Consider the following 17,863-nt stretch of genomic DNA (forward strand, 5'->3'; position numbering starts at 1 on the left):
TCGAACACCAGTGCGCGTCAGTTGCGCGAACAGTCGTAAATCACGAGTGTCTAGCATCCCAAGAAAACACAAGGCAGAAATATTCGTAGCTAAGCTACCGCTGTTGTCCATACGACGCCGTGGTCAACCGCGGCGACTAACAGAGCTGAAGCCTGGTAATGCGTGAGCGCATCCAAGGTGAGGCGCCCCGCTGATGTAGCTGCTGGAAAAACGAATTCGTTTACTGCGTTAGACAGGATGCGTGGGCATTGGTTTGGTTCGGTGTGCTTGAAAAGATTGGTGTCAGATGACGAGCTATACAGAACGGGAAGTGTGTTCTCCCTAGCAGGAGATCACTCACGGAGCATGTCTATGCTGCGGCGTGTGAATGCAAACTACACGGGAACCACAGAAGACGGGGGGAAAAGGAGGCTTCGCCTACTCCGGGTTCGTTTTCATGGTGATCTGGAGGAGCGAAGTTACAGCTGAAGAAATTCACATCGCGAGCACACAATCGCCGCATATGGGGGGGAGCTTGAGCCCGTTGCGAAAACACTCATTGCGCATGACCGATGCCGACCTCGGGAAGGGATACTGCTTTCACACAGGGAACCAAAACTGTAGACTTCTGACGGCTCTGGGCGGAACAACTCATGCATCGCTTACTGACAAAAGTGTGCCGGCTTGGCGAAATGTGTTCCGTCTTCCCCCTTCTACGGCACAGAAATGGGTGTTTTCTTCTAGCGTATATTTGTGTCAACCTAAGCTCCCAAGACGCAATTGTCTCTTTGAGGGGGTCTACACCGCACTGCGCCAGGGAGGATGCCATCACTGAAACTTCTTTTACTGACTAGATGGATCGCAGTCTCAAGCTGCCGCCGTCTTTTGCACATATGTTGGCGTCTCAGCTGAGTGTGACTCTTCCAGGGAACTCTCACACCGCAAAGTTTCACAAATCTGCGTTGAAATCACAGTCATACCTCCCCCCAAAAAGCTGTGTCTATACGGCTGGCGCCGCAAGGAAACGCACTACGTGAACCGTGGCTTTGCACCAAAGAGTTCCTCTTGCGCGCGATACTACCGCGGTGACTGTCACTCGTTCCAGTGGACGAAACGTTTTTTCCTTTGCTTACGTTGCCTGCAGATTGGGCATTTGTTGCTTTGCATCCTCATGATGTTCGCGCACTGTGAAGCACAAACCCGCACGCGTCAAGCACATCGAGGCTGTGTTCAGTTCGCTCCAGACACGACGCCATATTTTCTAAATTCTCGACACACGTCCGTGTCACCGGGCTTTTTCTGTGCACGCGGGAGCGCCCACGTGGCTTCGCTGAAAACCTTATTGGACCCAAGCCTGGACTCCGAATGCCTCTGTGCGGCTTTGTCCACCAAGGGAAGGGACTCGGCTCCACCGGTCCACGCCTGACAACGGCATTTCTATGGTGGAACCGACATGCTCATCGCTTACCCCACTGCAAAGGCACATGTGCCTGCACGGCAAGACGGCAGTGTTGCGCTCCTCGGCCAAGCAAATCACACACTCTCTGCAAAAACCCGCAAAAACAAATGAAGAACCAAACTCGGAGCAGACCCAGCGGCCTGACAGAGAGTAGCCCCCAGATGTTTCGGAAGCACTTTCTCCACTGAGAGAAAACCACGGACCGCTGTAGCCACAAAGCACGAGCCCGCGGCGTGCAGGTGAAAGGGCTGCGAGGGGAGTGCGACCCCCGAACCTACTTGCAGTGCTCTCCGTTTTTGCTTCCCTGCCTCTCCTTTGGCCGCAGTCTGCATATTTCCCTCCTTTCACCCCGCGCTCGCTTTGCACCCTCTTTTGCGCGCCTCTGCCGTCCCTTTGGTGATCCCTTTGCGGGACAAGGCTCCCCGCACGCTTGCGTCAGACACCACTGCGACTACAAAAACAAAGCAACAGAAGCAACAAACGCTTCTTCTCGTTCGCACCTCCCGGCAAGGTTGTCGGCATGGCCATCCCCGAAGTGTTTGGAGTCTGCGTCTTCGCCGCTCGAGCCTGCAGCGTGGCTGCTGCGTGCTTCAGACTGGAGCCGCTGCATCTCCGTGCTGTTTCCGCGCTCAATGCCAAAGATTTCCTGGGCACAGTGAAGACGACGCAGACGGCCGCTTTGTGGAAGCAGTGACGCACTCTTCCTACCGGAGAGCACTTACGGGAGACACATGCGAAGTCTGCCGGCCCAGAATCAAACGTCGCAGTCCCGTGAAGCGTGAATGCAAGTGAGAGTTCCGTGAACCGCGGGAGCATGTCTCTCCACTGAGTCGACCTCTTTTCCAGTGTCTCTTGAAACGAAACAAATTTGCTACATCTCCAGTATTTTGATCTCACGCAGTACAAAAGATCTCACATTCCTGCAGCTGAGGCATAACTGCGGAATCTGAAAACGGAGCGCTTTCGGAACACTGGGAGACACCCCGTCGTGTCTCCACAGCGCCGTCGAGTCCTCAATAATGCAGGAGAGAAGGATGGAGGCGTCTCTAGGGCTTTTCGTGAGAGACTCGCCGAGTGACTGGCGAGCCTGTCGAAAGGGCCCGTACACGGCACTTTGAGTGGCAAAGATTTGGTGAGAAGCTCTCCAACGCTCAGCAAATGGGACACGAAAGCACGTGCTCTCAAGTCATTTCCAGTTGTTCGACGCACCTGAACCTCGAAAGTTCTCGTGCCAAACTGGATTTTCTGTTTGACGATCTGAGCTCGCCACTCGTGTCCCGGAGAATTGCTGACGTTGCCGGCGCCGCTACTCACAGACACATCGCCTGCCGCGGGATCAGATCCTGAGGACGCGTCGGTGGCGGGGCCGCCTCCTCCTCCCCGTGGCACACGAAGGATCCGTGCAAACGTGTACTGATTCTTGACCATGCTCGGCTGTTGAGTGGGACCAGACTGGGCCGGCGGCACGGAGCGAAGACACACGGTAATTGGATAGACGTCTTCGTCCTCGTCCTCACTCTCGAGATTTGCTTGCTGCTGCCAATCCGAGAGCAGAAGCGCTTCTGAAAACCACACATGAGAAAGGGACAGAGGCGCGATCGGCGCGTGAAGGCCGACGAGCCGCCTCACGCAGGAAGGGGACTGCCACACGGGCAACTCTTGATGGCTGAAACTCGACAAGGGCGTGAATTCAAGGAGCTGTACGAACGGGTTTCCGAACTTCCGCGGCAGCGACTCACCAGCCAAGGCACAGACAAACACAGCAGCGTGAGCCGGGTACCTTTGTTCGATGTACTACAGAAACGGGGCGCTGTTCGGCAGCAAGTCGCGTTTTCTCGCGGACTCGACATTTTGCAAAGAGCCACCGTGTGCAAGCACGCAAAGCACGTGTGCAGGGGCTACGTACACTGGCAATTCACGTGCTCTGCAGCTCTCAGGGCACACATGCACTGAAGATAAGAAAAAGAAGCTCTAGTCAGGCGTGAGCCCGCGTACAGTCTGCAGTCGTGGAGCCGGCACATCCAAACGTTGTTCGGACTGCATGGAAACGGTTTCTGTATGAGAATAGAGAAAAAAGGCAAGCGTCGCACCTTCGGGGGTTGTGCAGAAGTGCTGGCTCATCGCTGCGGGGAAACGCCGCGAACTTTCAGAGGCTGGACAGGAAAGGCGGGAAACGAAGGACGGTGCGCCTGTTACCGCATCCGTAAGTTGTTGTGCATAGTAGTGAACAGAAACATCAACTTCGGTGGTAGAATCCAGCAGAAACGAGAAAAATAGACGGTCGGGGTAGGCTGGGTCCTGAGGGCAAACACCGGCACCGTTTGCAATCGAGGAAGGCTTTAACGGCAACAGCGAAGACCAAATACAGCGTTCCTTCCCCGTCGAGTATGGGACCGGCCGATTTTGTCTAGACATCTGCCCACCGGCAAACCCACAGCGTATCCACACACACACACACACGTCACCTCCAACGGTGTATTTACTGGAAGTTTTGTAGTCTTCAGCATTCGCCCACCACAGGGCAACGTTAGAGTCTGGCAGGCCTGTGGTTGAGTTTCGAACGGATGCAAAAACGGGATATACGGCCGCCCGCAAAGTAAGGGACAGCTGAGAACTCCTTAGTTTCTGCTCTGCAGTTGGTTTGTGTGAGAAAATTGAGTCGACTTTTCAACGAGGCATGAGCAGCAGTATTCGAATTCTGTGGAACTCCAATCGCGTACTCTGTTATGCATGGATGTATTCACAGATGTTCGCGTACAGATCTTTCAAGGACACACAAATACGGTCGGCATTCCGTTAATTCCTCCAAAGGCACTCGCTCCTCCAGGCCGAAAAGGGGCTTTCCGGTTGCTCGGAGTACGGTACGGCATGGAGCGATCAGCCACGACAGAGATCTTCCAGCTTCCCTGCTGCCTCCCCTTGCCTACTTGGAAGCACTTCAGAGAGTGTTTGTGCAAGTTGACTGGGTTCTTGACCACGCAAGTCTGCTGTACATTGAGCCGCGGAACAGCTTCAGGGCCAGCTGGTGCAGGGACTTCATTTTGCGGGCCGCCGAATCGAGGGTCTGGCGGCTGCGAAAGAGGCATGTTAGGCGTTCCAGGTCGTCCTCCAGAATTTGGATTCTGACTGGAAGGAATGAAGACAACCTGCTGAGGTCCGTAACTGAACCGAGTAGAGAGCTCTTGACGGTCCCGGCTGGCTCCTCCGCCCATTTTGCGCACGGTGTTTCGGGGGCACAGAAACTGGAGGAGGGAAAAACCTCGGAGCAACCCGCGGTGAATCACAGGAGATGCACAGGAATGGGAAAAGGGGGAACGGGAGACTGCGGTATTCGTCCTTGTTCCCCCTTACGAGAACAAACGAATTTAGTGAAGAAAGGTAAGACAGCTAAACCGAAAGCTACTCGCTTCTTTCCGGAGCCCCTTCAAAATTCCATGCGAGTCTCGGATTCGGAAAAACAGCTGTCTCGTGACGAAGCGAAATGATGATACTGTCTAACTTTGTCTCACCATCGACATTTTTTTTTGAAATTCACCATTTTAAAGCCGAAGTACAGGCCTATTCATGTGGAAGAGATGCTGGGGGAAACAAAAAATTCAAGTCATGCACATGGACAATGCATGACGTCAGTGAGAACTGTCGCGGCGCCCATCATCGGGAGGCGAGACGGCAAACAACATCTCGCCCAGAGCTATTACACCTTCCGCGGTTAAATAAAGAATAGTTCTGCTGTTTTCTTTAAACTTGGCTAGGTTTGTTTTCTTTAGGTGCCAAGTCATTACAGGAAAGAGCGAAGGCGCGCCCTTAAACGGCTTCACATGAATGGGCAAGAGCTGTCTTCCTGTGAAGGTTGTCTTAGATGTTTCCCATCCAGTACCCACGCTCGACAGCACAGGTGACACGTGGGTTCCCAAAGCTACCTTCGCGTACCAGTGCCGATCTCCTCTAAGGTACGAATACGAAGGTGGCGTTTGGCCCGCGTGATAAAACTCTCCCTGTTGCCTGCAGTGCCCAACGAACTAACAGAAACGAAACCGCTATCGGTTATGCGCCATTAGGCCGTGTACCTAGATGACGCTCTGCCAGGGTTTATATACGGCATTCTTCTATACAGTATCGCATCATCCTCAGAAAAGCATATGTAGGAATGAGGTCCAATGATGCTACACTCCTATCAGCTGTACTTTCGAGAACGGAGTACGAAAGAAGCTAGTTGAGATACCCCCGTTGACAGACGGATTTTGAGGCCGACTACAATTCCCGCAGCCTTAGTTAACGTCGTTGAGTCGTTATGTTATGACAAGACTGCTGTGATAGATTGCCAAAAAGAACGGGCCAAAAGTTGACAGTATGGCCGTTCCGGAAAGCGAAGACTTATTTCTTCGCTTGCTGGATGAAGACAGGAAGTTCCCCCTTGAGAGACGAAAAGAAGGGGGATCATGGCGCATATTTTTCTACGGCCAGAGACGTTTTTTCAAGGGTGGATTTATGTGATGAAGCAACTCCCGGCTAAATAACGTATTTAGCTTTTCCTGTGACCCACTACGTCATCGATGTATGCAGAGAACCACCTACAGTCCTCAGAATATGAGAGGATGCTCCCGCTGCAGATCCGAGAGGAAATCGGTGTACGGTTGCTCTGGCCTTTCAGGTAAAGCAGCAAACACAAAAGGCATTCTTCGGTGTCCCATCTTCTCTTATACAAAGTGAACGTCCCCGGAAAGGTGTTCCTGGCTAACAAACCGCGAAAGGGGCCTGAATGCCGTTTTAGGGGTGTGACACGGAAAATGAAAACGTATTTTAGGTGTCGCCCAGGCACGCCGCTCTCAGTCCAGCAACGAGATCTGTAGAGAAACTCGAAAGCACAGATGAAAAATACGCGTCTCCATAGTGCTAGAGACCTGCTGTATGACAGTAAAGTGCGGCTCTCCGCACACACCCATTGCCTGAACCCGGCATCATCCCAGAAAGAGCAAAACCAGATGTTTTCAAGGGTAATGGCTGACGCAGGCCTTTCTGTTCTTCACTCCGTCCGTTCCTCTTCCGGAGCATCTTCCTCTATATTTGATGTCTCCAGGAAGAATTCTCTGCTATTTGGGTCATTTGCACCCTCTTTCTGGACAACTGAAACGCACCGCTTAGTGAACCGTCAACTCTAGGTCAGCATGGTCGCGCACAAGACCCGACCAATACAGGGGAACCCCGATACTGGCTATGTGCAGTGACTGCGCCATCTAGAGAGAAGGGATCTTTCAAAAAATGCCTAGTTTAGTCAAGCGGTCGTCTTACTGTTGTTCAGGTACGTGGCACGTTCCTAGACAGACAAAGGTACCCTAGGGAACACGATGGCGCGCGTGTCTGAATGAAATCTGAATAGCCGTCTGTAAGAGTGCGAAGTAACGTGCAGAAATTATCGCTGGAGGATACATTAATGTGCAAGTGGGAGTTTCTATTAGAGATGATCCTGAACATAGAAAGTAACCTCCCTTTTTTCCAACTTCTCGCCTCCCCTGTAGGAGGAAACGGCCGCGATGCTTCCGTACTACGCGGTCGCGCGATGCCTAGTGACAACGGGGTCTCATGCAAACCGCAGTTTTTCTTGCATGCGCCATGTCTGGGGCTGGTTTGTCAGCAACTGCCAAACTGCCTTTTCTCTTCATATACCGTGTAGACCGGCGGGGTTTCGGACTTATCTGTAAAGCGGAGAAGTGTAGCCATCGTTCACTGCGCCCTTCCTGGGACACCGGCCGCTCTTCAGGAGACACATTTTTGTGGCTGCGTCTTGCCAGGACACACCAGAGGTGTTACCTTTGATTTTTCCCGATTCGCTTCTTTTCCGCGGTCACCATGGATGAAGTTCTGCGTCAATCGTTTGTTTACGGACTTTGTACGACATCACTGCTAAGCCCGACGCTCTACTACTATCTCCCTGATCGTGGTCGTAAATGGCTTCGTCTCTTCAAGAAGCCGGGTGAGTCAAAAATTGTTTCGTGTCCCAGGAAAAATCGGCAGATGCTCTGAGGTCGCATGCCTACCATCGATTAGAAACACGCGTCGCTGGCTCTGCCTTCTTCCACACGTACTCTTCGACTCGTATCTTTGTTTTCAACTCTCAGTCTGCTGTGCCCAAGTCCCAACCCTGTCGAGGCTCTGTGTCGGGAGGAACTCCGCTTCCGGAGAGGATCGAACCAGTGGAACATTTTCAAACAGCTGGAAACATCTCCACAGTCGATGATTTCAGACTCTCAGCTCTCTCTCGCGTGCCTCAGCTCTCACCCTTGCAGAACGCCCTCTGTATTCGTCCCTCCGTATGGGCGGCAGGGAACGTTGGCGGCGGGTTGTCGAAATCTATCGCTACGGTCTACTAAGAACGCAATTCCTTTCCAGTGGATCATATGGCAGTTTGCGGAAGGCAAAGCCTCGCGTGTCCACGAGGTTTACCTTTTCTTCCCGGCGCACCGCTCGGGCCTTCGCAGAGTGGTGCGTGCGGTGTTCCCGGTGAAGGTGGATAGCTATGAATTCCTGCCACGCGGATCGGTTCTTCGGAATGAAACGTCACCCGCCTTTTACTTCATAGATAGCATCAACAAAGGCTTGACAACATGTGGTCTGCAGCAGAGTATCTGGATACTGTTCTAGATGCCGGAAATGTACCTGCAGTTCTACCTAGGGGATCGGAATCCGCGAGCGTGGAATTCGGCTAACATTACAGTACCACTCCAGTTGGCCGTGGCTCCTGCATTCGTCGCCCTTCGGCAATTTTCCAGATTGTCCTCGATATCTGCGAAGGGAGTAATGTTGACGAGACAGCGAGGCCTGTATATCTTCGTGAGGACTACAAAACAGCCAGTTGCTCCCGGTCGGGAACAAAGTTATGCGCAGCGTCTCTGCTCCGTGAATGTGTCGGGTGTTTTTGCAGTTTTGACGGCAATGTTGCTGTATCTCTTCTACGCTGCCATCCCAACGGACCGCCGAGACCTCTATACCATTCTCGATGTCGACGTGATGGCTTCAAAGAATGACATTTTGCAGGTGAGCCGAAGGCGCGCATACTTGCTCCCGCGAAGCCTTGTGCGTGTATAGACAGCCGAACAGAAGACGGAGGGAAATGCAAGTTGTCTCGACAAGCAGTCTCAAAAAACGTGGCAGTTGACCGATCCGAACGCACCAAGCTATCCGTCTTCAAGGTTCGCCTCTATGTTCGGCAAGCGTCGTGGGATCGCTTTCATTGCGTCCCGTGGCGATGTCATCTCCACGTGCTCATTTGCTTTGATTCACACTTTGGAGTCGGATGAGCTCAGGTCGCTCTCGTTCGCAGCAGAAGCTGGCAAAAAGCCAGGCAACACAGCTGGCCGCTCGTCGTTTCAGATGCGTTTCCTTCGTAAGAACGCTCGGGGACACGCCACATAAATATGTTCCTGTGTATGTAAGTGCATATTTTTCTCCTCGGGAATTTTTGATCGTGCATTTTCATTGAAGTTCCGGTTTTCAAGGGCAATTGGTGTTGGTACAGGCGTATCGAACCGTCTCGAAGAAGTTTCATCCTGACAAGGTTGCGGCAGCCGAGGCATCTGGCGGCGCAGTTCCACAGCGCCCCTCGGGCTTCGCCAAAATGACAAATGAGGAGTTCTTTATGGAGATCAAGAAAGCTCAAGAGGTGCTGATGAGCGACACGCGAAGATCGAATTACGATCGCTTCGGGGATTACAAATACGGTGCGTCATTCACCGTTTTGCGCTCTCTCTCGCGCCATGCTTTCTTGTCTTCGCGGTCCTTCCCTTTGCCGGGATAGACTGTGTACGGCTTTTAGCGTTTGGTGGGTGGCAACATCGAGTTCGCATTCCCGTTTTAACGATACGCCGAATACGAAACGAGACAGAACCTGAGAAGAGCGAGAACCTCGGAAGAGACAGATCCTTGAAAGAGCGATATGCCAGCCCAGATACTCAGGGGTGCGGCGGTTGACCGTTTTCGCGGAGGAAACGCCGAAGCGGGTGTTTCGATCCAAAAACAGGGAGTGGAAACGGAAGCTCTGGGATGCAAATGAGGGCAGTTCCACAAGTGAGATCTGGAGCGGAGTCCGGTTGGCGGCCGTCTTTGCATATGGCACATCTTTCTGGATCCGTTTGCTGTATATACACCTGAGGCAAAGTCGGTCTCTTCACAAGTCGCCCGCCAGACAGGGAGACGCTTTTTCACATATTCGGCATTCGTTGTTCTGGTTCTGTGCTTCCCGCAGGCGAAACTGATGAAAAGACGACGATAATCGTTGTTTGTTTGTCTCTCGTTTCCCATCTTTTGTGCTTTTGCGTCGGCTTCCTTGTTTCTTATCCGAGGCATGTCACCTTTGCTCGCCAAGTAAGTTTTTGCTTCATGCTGGGGAAGGCAGAAGAGAAGTGGATTTCCTTTCTTTGGTTGCTTCGAAAGCTCCCCGTGTCTTTCCGAACTGTGGGACGTCTTTTCTTTCGATCTGGGTTTTCCAATCCGCCGAGCCTTCCGCTGCCTTCCACCTCCTCATCGTCTCTGACGCCAAGGGGAACGAGTCAGGGAGCGGCAGATCTCCCGATGGACCAACAATTCTAAAAATTTTCTGTTTTTTTTGCGACTGTCACTTCCAAACAGTCAGCGTGTTTTTTCGTTTGAATACACGCCATGCAACGTAAAACTGCCGCCTACAGTTTCGTGTTATGGTGATGCGGTGGATTGTGCAGATCTACGTCGTGTACAACCTAGCCATGTTCTGCAATGAACTGCAAATTCGCTTTGTTGAGAACGGCGACTCGCTTGCTTTCTTGCCCTACGTTAGCTCGCTCGTCCCGTTTGAGAGAGTTCACGTAAGTCCCCCACAGAAACCCCGATACGCCGGCTCTCTGCTCTGCTTTCTTTGCCTTTTTTTGGCGAGAAAAACGCCGCCGCGCTTGGTCACGTTAGGCTATGTGCATGCACAACCTGGGCCCCTCGGGCAACATATTCCCGCTTGCCGTCTCGTCTCCGAGTCTCCTGACCGTGCAAGAATAAAAGCGAAACACACGCTGCCTATGCTGACTGCGAATGTCGCCGCGCACAGAAGTACATAATGGTGAACGTATCTATTTGTCTTCATCTGCGTGCCCGCTATGCATATACGTCAGTGCGCATGGATTTTTCGGTAGATGTGAGCGCCGTTCTCGTCAACCTTGTAACCGTGTCTACACATGCGCCCAACTATATGCGTGCGCCTTGTATCTGGGTGTTCTCTTGCTTTTCCCCTCAGTTTTTCCGGTCTCTCTTCCCGTGCGTCCTGTGCGCGAGTCTCTGCCTGGCCAAGTGGAATTTCTCAGACAGCCCCGCGAAACGTTTGGCCTTGCTGAAGGCGCTGCTCTCGACCAACCGCGTGCTGACGGAAAGAACACAAGAACTGATCCGTGTGACAGGTGCGCTGTCTCTACACTGCTTCCCGCCTCCGCGGGAAAGAAGAGAAAGGGTGATCGGAAGAAAATCTGTGTATACACACATTTGCGTAAATATATATATATATATATATGTCTAGGTACACAGACGTCGATGTTTATGTGCGGAGGACAGGCTGCCTTTCTTCACGTCGTTGACGCCTGGAAACAGGTAGTCCCGAACGCGTCCTGTCAACTTTTGAGAAAAGAGTCAAGGTGCACGAAAATGAGAAGAAGTCGATGGCTCAAGTTATTTTTGCTCGGCACGTTTCGCCGTTCCCGCTCCTCCGCTGCGTGTTCAATTCCTTTGGGACGGGCGCAGTTCTAGGCGTCGCGAAGACAGACGCGGAATGCAAACAGGATATCTCGGGCTGTTCCCGAATTAAGCAAAGCGCTTCACAACTTTCTAACGCAGGTGCTCCACTGGACGAATCTGTGGCTGGGAAGTGGACGAGGCCCCTGCATCGGTTGGTTTGCGCGGCTGTGCGTTTTGTCTGTCTGTACAGCGTATCTGAAGACCATGGGAACGCCGTCAACCGCCGCCATTAAGACACAGCAGCAGCAAATGAACCACCTGAAATCTGCGGCACTCCGCGCAAGATTTGCTGGTACGGCGCATCTTCCACGTGTTTCCACCGTCGGCGTCCTTCACGAGTCCTGCGCTAAAATCCCCTGCGTTGTCACGTGCTGCCTCCGAGAGCTGCCACCTCGTCCTACACCAGATATCTTTCCGTCCTCTCTGTATGAGGGGACTGACCGCAAGCAGAGCGTCGTGATTTTGTCATCGGGGGCAGATGAATTCTTGAATGTATCTACCTCCTTATCTCTATGTGTCTACACGCACGTATAAAGGTGTTTCTTTTATTTCGGCAATGCTTTCTGCGTTTTTCGCGGCATGTGCTGTTGTGACTCGGCGGCGCGTGTACTTTTTCATTCCTGTGTGGGCGTGTTTTTCTCGGAGACGGTTTGAGTCCGCGAGTTTCTACGTTTGAAACCCCACTGGCTGAGCACGGCAGCCGTGTGCTTTCTTCATTGCGGTTTCTGCCGCTTCTGTGCGACCCCGTCTTCGAAGATTCCGCCGCGTTCTGTGTGCCTCGGTCAGTAAGTTCCTTTTCCGCTCAGCGCCGCTCTTCCCCCTTTTGCGTGGTGTCCAGGCCAGGAGATGCCGGTGGCGCCTGGAGCCGAAGAGACGGCTGAACAGGCCAAGGAGACAGACAAAGCCGGTGCGCAGAGCGCGAACAAGCTCACCGGCGCCCAGCCCAAAGATAAAAAGGACATTGCAGAGTGGGAGGACTTCACCAACACTCTGAACGAGGAGCAGAAGGAGTTATTCAAACGCATGGTGGCAGACCAGGTGAGGAGACGCTGTTCTTAGCACCCGCCGAGCGCGCAAGCGTATATTTTGCCTTCGTGAGTGACGCCGCAAACGGATCTTGCTCTGAACCGGAGAGAACGGCGGCCTTTCATTCCCGTGGGGACTCTGGAGTGCCTCTGCGTGTTTGCGTCTTCCATTCCGTGTGGCGACGGCTGCGTTTGACGGCAATTTTGCGTCTAACGCTGCTGAAGGAAAGCTGTGGAGAGCCTGAGACTGGAGCGGCGAGGTGCGCGGGGCAGCGGGCACACTGGGATTCTGAGAGTCTCCTCGATTCGGGTGTTCCTGCAATGCTGCGTGTTTTTCAGTACCGCAAGACCGAAGCGGAGGAGCAAGCTCGCGAGTCGAACCGGCGCCGTTTCGACATCAACTGGGGCCAGGTGTTGATGTGGGTCTGTATTCTCTATGTGTGGATTTATTACAAGTAGCTGAGAAGCCTGTGAGCTGTACCGGCCGGCTCGCCGCGTCGTTTCTGCCCTTCGGTTGTGTGTGTGTGTGTGTACACCTCCAGCTTTTTATCCGAACGTGCAGCGGCAAGGGTGAAAAGGCGAAGTCTGCATCGCGAAGATATGCAGTCTGTGGAGGTTTGCCGCAAGCGAGGGTGCCTTTAAGCAGAACACCCCTTGGTCGCGTGAGTCGGCATTATGCGCCTTTCGGATCTTGACAGGATTTCGCTGCTTGCGGGAAACGAAATCGACGTCAATGGAATTTTTGTTTCTGTTCATTCCCGTTTTTTTTGTTTGGCCCCCTATCCGCGCAGTCGGTTCTTCTGATCTCCCAACACTCGTGAGTCTGAGTTCCGCGCGTGAACGAGGACGGGAAAAGGGAAGCGTCCGGGAGTGTTTGTCGGAGCACGTGCCTCCGTTCAGCAGAGCCTTTGGTCCCTGGCAAGTAACTACGTAGCCGTGCAGCATTGTGGGAGCTCTTCAAACAGGCGGAATCTCATCCGTGCCATGCTTGGCAAAACAGCGAGTTCCCGGTCCTATGCACGCGAGTCTCCACGCTACTGGCACTGTTGCATGCGTTAGAAAGGCATCGCCACTCGAAATCTCACACCCTTTGCGTCTTTGTGCGCGGCCGTGGCACGTGCGACATCGCGATATGTCTACCCTTAGTGATCGGGGACGCGAAAAAACGGCCTCAGTGAGGTGCTCAGCAATCAGGATTAAACCAACAGACACGTTTTCGCGTCCCCCTCTCGCCCACTAAACCACCGTCGGGGTTTTTCAGATTCAGACGGCACACGACTGTGACCTGGCTACAGAAAACCGAACACAAGAGAGAAGCGAGAAATCTGGGATCTTCCTTGAAACCATGGCTTTATCTGGTTTCAGTGTAGTATCCCAAACATCCTGATTTCATGCATACCGGTCTTCGGTGGCTAGTCTATGGTCAGGCGACGCGTTGGATCTCTATCATCGTATACATAGTTGCAAAAAAGTTACCATGTCCTCCGTGTACACGGCCGGCTTTCGAGCTTTGCTAACTTTTGAAACTAAGTTTGCAAGTATCTAAAAATTCCCCCCCGCCGTGTACCGCTAGGAAACACACGCTTGATCCAACAACATAACGAGATCGCGGTAGTGCTCCAGCGTCAGCTGCTGGGGATCAACGCGTCGCTCCAAGAGTGTACACCGATTTGCTTTCGGAGTTCCTGAAGGATGAGTCAGAAAGCTTGCGCTTGTAGGTAAAAGGCAAATTCAGGCTACTCAAAGAGGCTTTCCGGCACCTGCGTGTTCCTTGCATCCCCGCTGAAACGGATTTCTAAAGGCGGGGTCCACGATTTCCTTTATTTCTTTGCGGGAGCTCTTTCCTCTCTCTGCATGTGTTTTATCTATTTCCCTTCTTTCCTTTACGGCGCATTGAACGGTCTTCTCATTTCTTGGAGAGAACCTAACACGCTGTGTGTTTCAGGCAGGGTCGGAGTCGACACACGGCATTTGCTGTTCACGAATTCCGCCTCTCGGGGCGCACCCAGCGGCTACGTAGTCTTCCCTGGTGCAGCCGATTCGCGAAACCAGCGGGAAATGGCGTTTGCCTTGTTGACACAAAATCAGGGGTTTGAAAGGACGGCAAAGGAAACAAGGGTCCACACATGAGGCACAGATATCAACATTGTAGAACTTTTCCGGGTACTCTGACGTTTTTGAAAAGGAGAGTTCAACGAAGTCAGCGGAGAGTGTAGAACAGACAAGACACGAAGCACTCGCAAGACAGGGAGAGCGTCTACAAAATGAGGACAGGTGTCCACTGCCAGGAGCAGAAAACATCCCCCGTTGATAACGAAGACTTTTAGACGTACAACGGGGAGCGGGTGAAGACGTCTCCGCCTATCTGCCGCGTAGAGCTTCGTAACCGCGCCAGAAGATGAAGGACGCGACGTTCAGTTCAAAGACGTTTAGACGGGCTTTATCTGTGAGAGGAACAAACAAAAACGTGAAATGCACCCAGAAAACCTTAAAGCGATTCCCTTTTGACTCTTCTGGACGCCATCAGCAAGCACATCTCGATATGCCTACGCGGAAAAAACAGCCGCACTACCTAGAGCCGACAAACGGAGTGAAGAATAACCAAGCAACGCCTGACGACGGCCTCGTCTAGTCTGTGCCACTCAAGGGAAGCGCACGGCGCAGTGGGCACTGTCGCAAGGGAAAAAGCCGATTATCTTCCCGAGCATGCGTGGATGCTTCGCGGTTCCTCGTTCAAGTTCCACCCCAGACACACTCTGGGTAGCCCTGCTTGGCGACTCCAGGAGGAATTTGCTTTTGAGAAAACAGATTCGAAAGACGCACGCACACGCTTTCCTCCCACCGGTGGATCCGGACTCGAAAGCGGCATTTTCTCTACGCGTCTGTACACTCGATCTACCAGAGACCGGCCCATTTTTCGTCTGCAACCGACACTCGGGTCGAGACCACGACTCAAGGAGTGCGACGAAGACACGCCTTCTCATAGGAAAGCGAGAGACTTACTCGGAAATGCAGGCCGATCAAGGAGAAAATGAAGCACTTGAGGTCCTGGACCAGGTAGTAGAAGACACGAAGGCCATCCTGGTCTTTGCTCCGCTGGACGTCAGCCATGGAACCAATCTTCGATGTCTGTTGACAGATTTCACAAGTCGTCGGCAAACGCGGTTCACATCTACCCCTGTCGCGGATTCTTTCTCCAAAGCCCTAGCTCAGGGACAGTAGCCGCCAACCGTGAATCTGCAGTGTAGTCCCACGACGTGTGCATTGCAGGACGTATCACGAATTTGTGGGAAGCATACACGTTCTCTTCCGTTCTGGAGCAGCGTTCACTGGAAAAAGGCTAAATGTGTGGAAAGACGCACAGCGGTATCTCCCGTAGCGAGGCACCTTCTGCGCTACACCTTCACAAATAGTCTATCTGCATCCTTTTTGTCACGGGATTCGGGATTATACCACAGTGAAATCTCGACGTTCATCGTTCGGAAGCTGAGACAGCACGCGGCTTGAAGCTGTCTCTTGAGAACTCGAAACATCAGATGCATGCACAGTCCCGTGATTCGCTTGATTCTTGGAAGACTGTCGAGAAAACCACTCACCGTGAAAGAGATGTGGTCTTTACCCAATACAATTTCCAGTTCCTGACGGCCTACGCGATCTGGCGCCGGCCAGTTATTGTCGTCTTCCCTGCGGTACAGTGCACACAGAAGAACGCCGATGCTTGTGATCGTGAGAGAAACTGAAGCGTTGCTCGAAGCCCATGGGAACGCTCACCTAAGACTCCCGGACGAGGACACAGAATGGCTACACACTTGTAAAAAGCGCGCATCACCATGAGACCAGACCGGAACCGTTGGGTATAACGTGAAGAGACTGCAGAGGGCTGCAGGCCTCAGAGCTGGAACCGGGGCCTATCGTCGCGAAAGAGTTCACAACGAAAGCGTCCACGGACGGGAGGATCACCAAATGTCAAATGGTTGACGAAGAAATCGATAGCGAAACACACAGAGGGAGGGGAAAATGGATTGGCAGGAGGGCATCCGCACACCTATACGGATACGAAGTCGGGAAGACTCACGAGAAGACAGATACATACGCTTGCACAGCGTAGGACTGAAAAGTTACGTCACCATGTGAAGGTCGCAGAAAAGGATATGCGAACCGAGTTTTCAAGCGGCTCTCTGTGGGCTCTTCACACATGCACAAAGGAACCGTTCACCGGCGAGCCAGGTCAGCCGCGAGCAGAGGCGACTCTCGATACAAACTGAGTGTCTTACTTGATAATCTCTGACTCCTCAACAATCCGTCGAAGCTCCTTCATCACGGACTGGCTGACGTAAGCTGAAAGAAAAACAGAGGAGAGACAGCACGTGCGCCCCGCTCCCTCGACTGCGCCTTTGAACTGATCAACATACTCTGCGGGAAAGACCGAAAGCCACGCAATCAGAAACTGCCCCATCCGGCGCATACATTCAACCGAGGCAAACAAAAGAGACCGACGGTGGCGCTAAGCCACAGCTGATGCATCGAAGACAGGATGCACATTTTCAGCGTTTTTGGTCGCTTTGTCATCCTGGCACGAAGGGAAAAACTCTTGCGGTGGATGCAACAGCCATCAACCCGCTTTCTCGGTACCTCAGGAAGCCCGGTTTTCCATGATTTGTGGCATCGATCCGAGGCGCCCTCGTAAGCTTCCAGGGACGACACAACTCACCTTCTTTACGGATCATCGTATCGTTTTTATAGTTGGAGTTGTTCGCATATCGAAGCCGACCCTCAGGTCTGAACTCGAACTCGAGGAACTCATGACCGAACTTCCCCTTGTGGCCGACACTGCAGAGAAAACGGGAAAGGCAAGCGGGACGGATTATGGAACCGAGCGCCCATCACCTCCATGGAGAACTGGTTTCTTCTATGCGGAAACTTTTTCGTCGGAGGCGGAAGCCTCTTGTGTGTAAGTCGTCAGCTCAGCCAAACGACAACCATCTCTCCCTGCATTGTAATCCAAGGGTATGGCGCTCCTCTGCCAGGAAATGTCAATGAAAAACCGAAAACGGAGATGCCTATGCCGGTGCTCGTGAACGGTAGCAACTTACTAGTACCGCAGATAGAAATCGTCCTCCTCTGCGGAAGCCATTGTTCGGAAACCTGCGCACACGAACCAATCCAGGCGCTGCACGACATCGATCAAGACCATCGAATATTCGCTTGGTACGGATGTGCCGGTGAGGCAAGCACCGGCCACGTTTAGGCAACGCCGGGAACACGCGCACAAACTGGCGCATCCAAACGGGTCGCAAATACCCCCGAACGGCTCAGGCACCCCGCGGCCGCCTCAAGCCCCCATGATCCACTAAACTCAACACGAAGTGGATATCTTTGGATAAGGGTTGCACTGAAACGTCAGGAGTTTGCAAAAAAGCAAAGAAAAGGTGTCATACAAAAACTGTGGCGGACGAAACGAGCAGTCGCGTCCTGCCCAGAAAATCCAGAGACGATGGAAAAAAGGGGAACGCGCACTAACCTGGTGGAAATCAGCAATATCGTCGCCAACAGACACAAACCCGTAGGGTCTTAAACAACTCTACAAAAGATATTATGTTCCAATTCAGCTGGTGACCTCCGTAGGAGATGCCACAACGGGGTTAGGATGGCCTCC

General features: G+C 52.7%; 3 protein-coding genes across 3 annotated transcripts; 1 reads left to right on the forward strand and 2 right to left on the reverse strand.

The window, feature by feature from the left end:
- Nucleotides 1-417: 417 nt before the first annotated feature.
- NCLIV_038740 (hypothetical protein) lies at nucleotides 418-4,650 on the reverse strand (the record flags this gene model as incomplete). Its single annotated transcript, XM_003880783.1, has 7 exons — nucleotides 418-464; nucleotides 1,113-1,164; nucleotides 1,448-1,523; nucleotides 1,939-2,084; nucleotides 2,648-3,000; nucleotides 3,529-3,736; nucleotides 4,366-4,650. 7 exons carry the CDS (start codon nucleotides 4,648-4,650, stop codon nucleotides 418-420), a joined length of 1,167 nt encoding a protein of 388 aa, XP_003880832.1.
- Nucleotides 4,651-7,285: 2,635 nt separating this feature from the next.
- On the forward strand, nucleotides 7,286-12,666 carry NCLIV_038750 (putative DNAJ domain-containing protein; the record flags this gene model as incomplete). The annotated part of the gene is made up of 9 exons (XM_003880784.1): nucleotides 7,286-7,409; nucleotides 8,358-8,470; nucleotides 8,952-9,153; nucleotides 9,678-9,796; nucleotides 10,150-10,272; nucleotides 10,692-10,851; nucleotides 11,373-11,474; nucleotides 12,021-12,220; nucleotides 12,547-12,666. The coding sequence occupies 9 exons, from the start codon at nucleotides 7,286-7,288 to the stop codon at nucleotides 12,664-12,666; spliced, it is 1,263 nt and encodes a 420-aa protein (XP_003880833.1).
- Nucleotides 12,667-14,636: 1,970 nt separating this feature from the next.
- On the reverse strand, nucleotides 14,637-17,341 carry NCLIV_038760 (putative mago nashi protein; the record flags this gene model as incomplete). The annotated part of the gene is made up of 6 exons (XM_003880785.1): nucleotides 14,637-14,651; nucleotides 15,211-15,336; nucleotides 15,804-15,891; nucleotides 16,482-16,545; nucleotides 16,919-17,037; nucleotides 17,301-17,341. The coding sequence occupies 6 exons, from the start codon at nucleotides 17,339-17,341 to the stop codon at nucleotides 14,637-14,639; spliced, it is 453 nt and encodes a 150-aa protein (XP_003880834.1).
- Between the last annotated feature and the right edge of the window lie 522 nt (nucleotides 17,342-17,863).

Source organism: Neospora caninum, chromosome IX (assembly GCF_000208865.1).
Source record: "Neospora caninum Liverpool complete genome, chromosome IX".
NCBI lineage: Eukaryota > Apicomplexa > Conoidasida > Eucoccidiorida > Sarcocystidae > Neospora > Neospora caninum.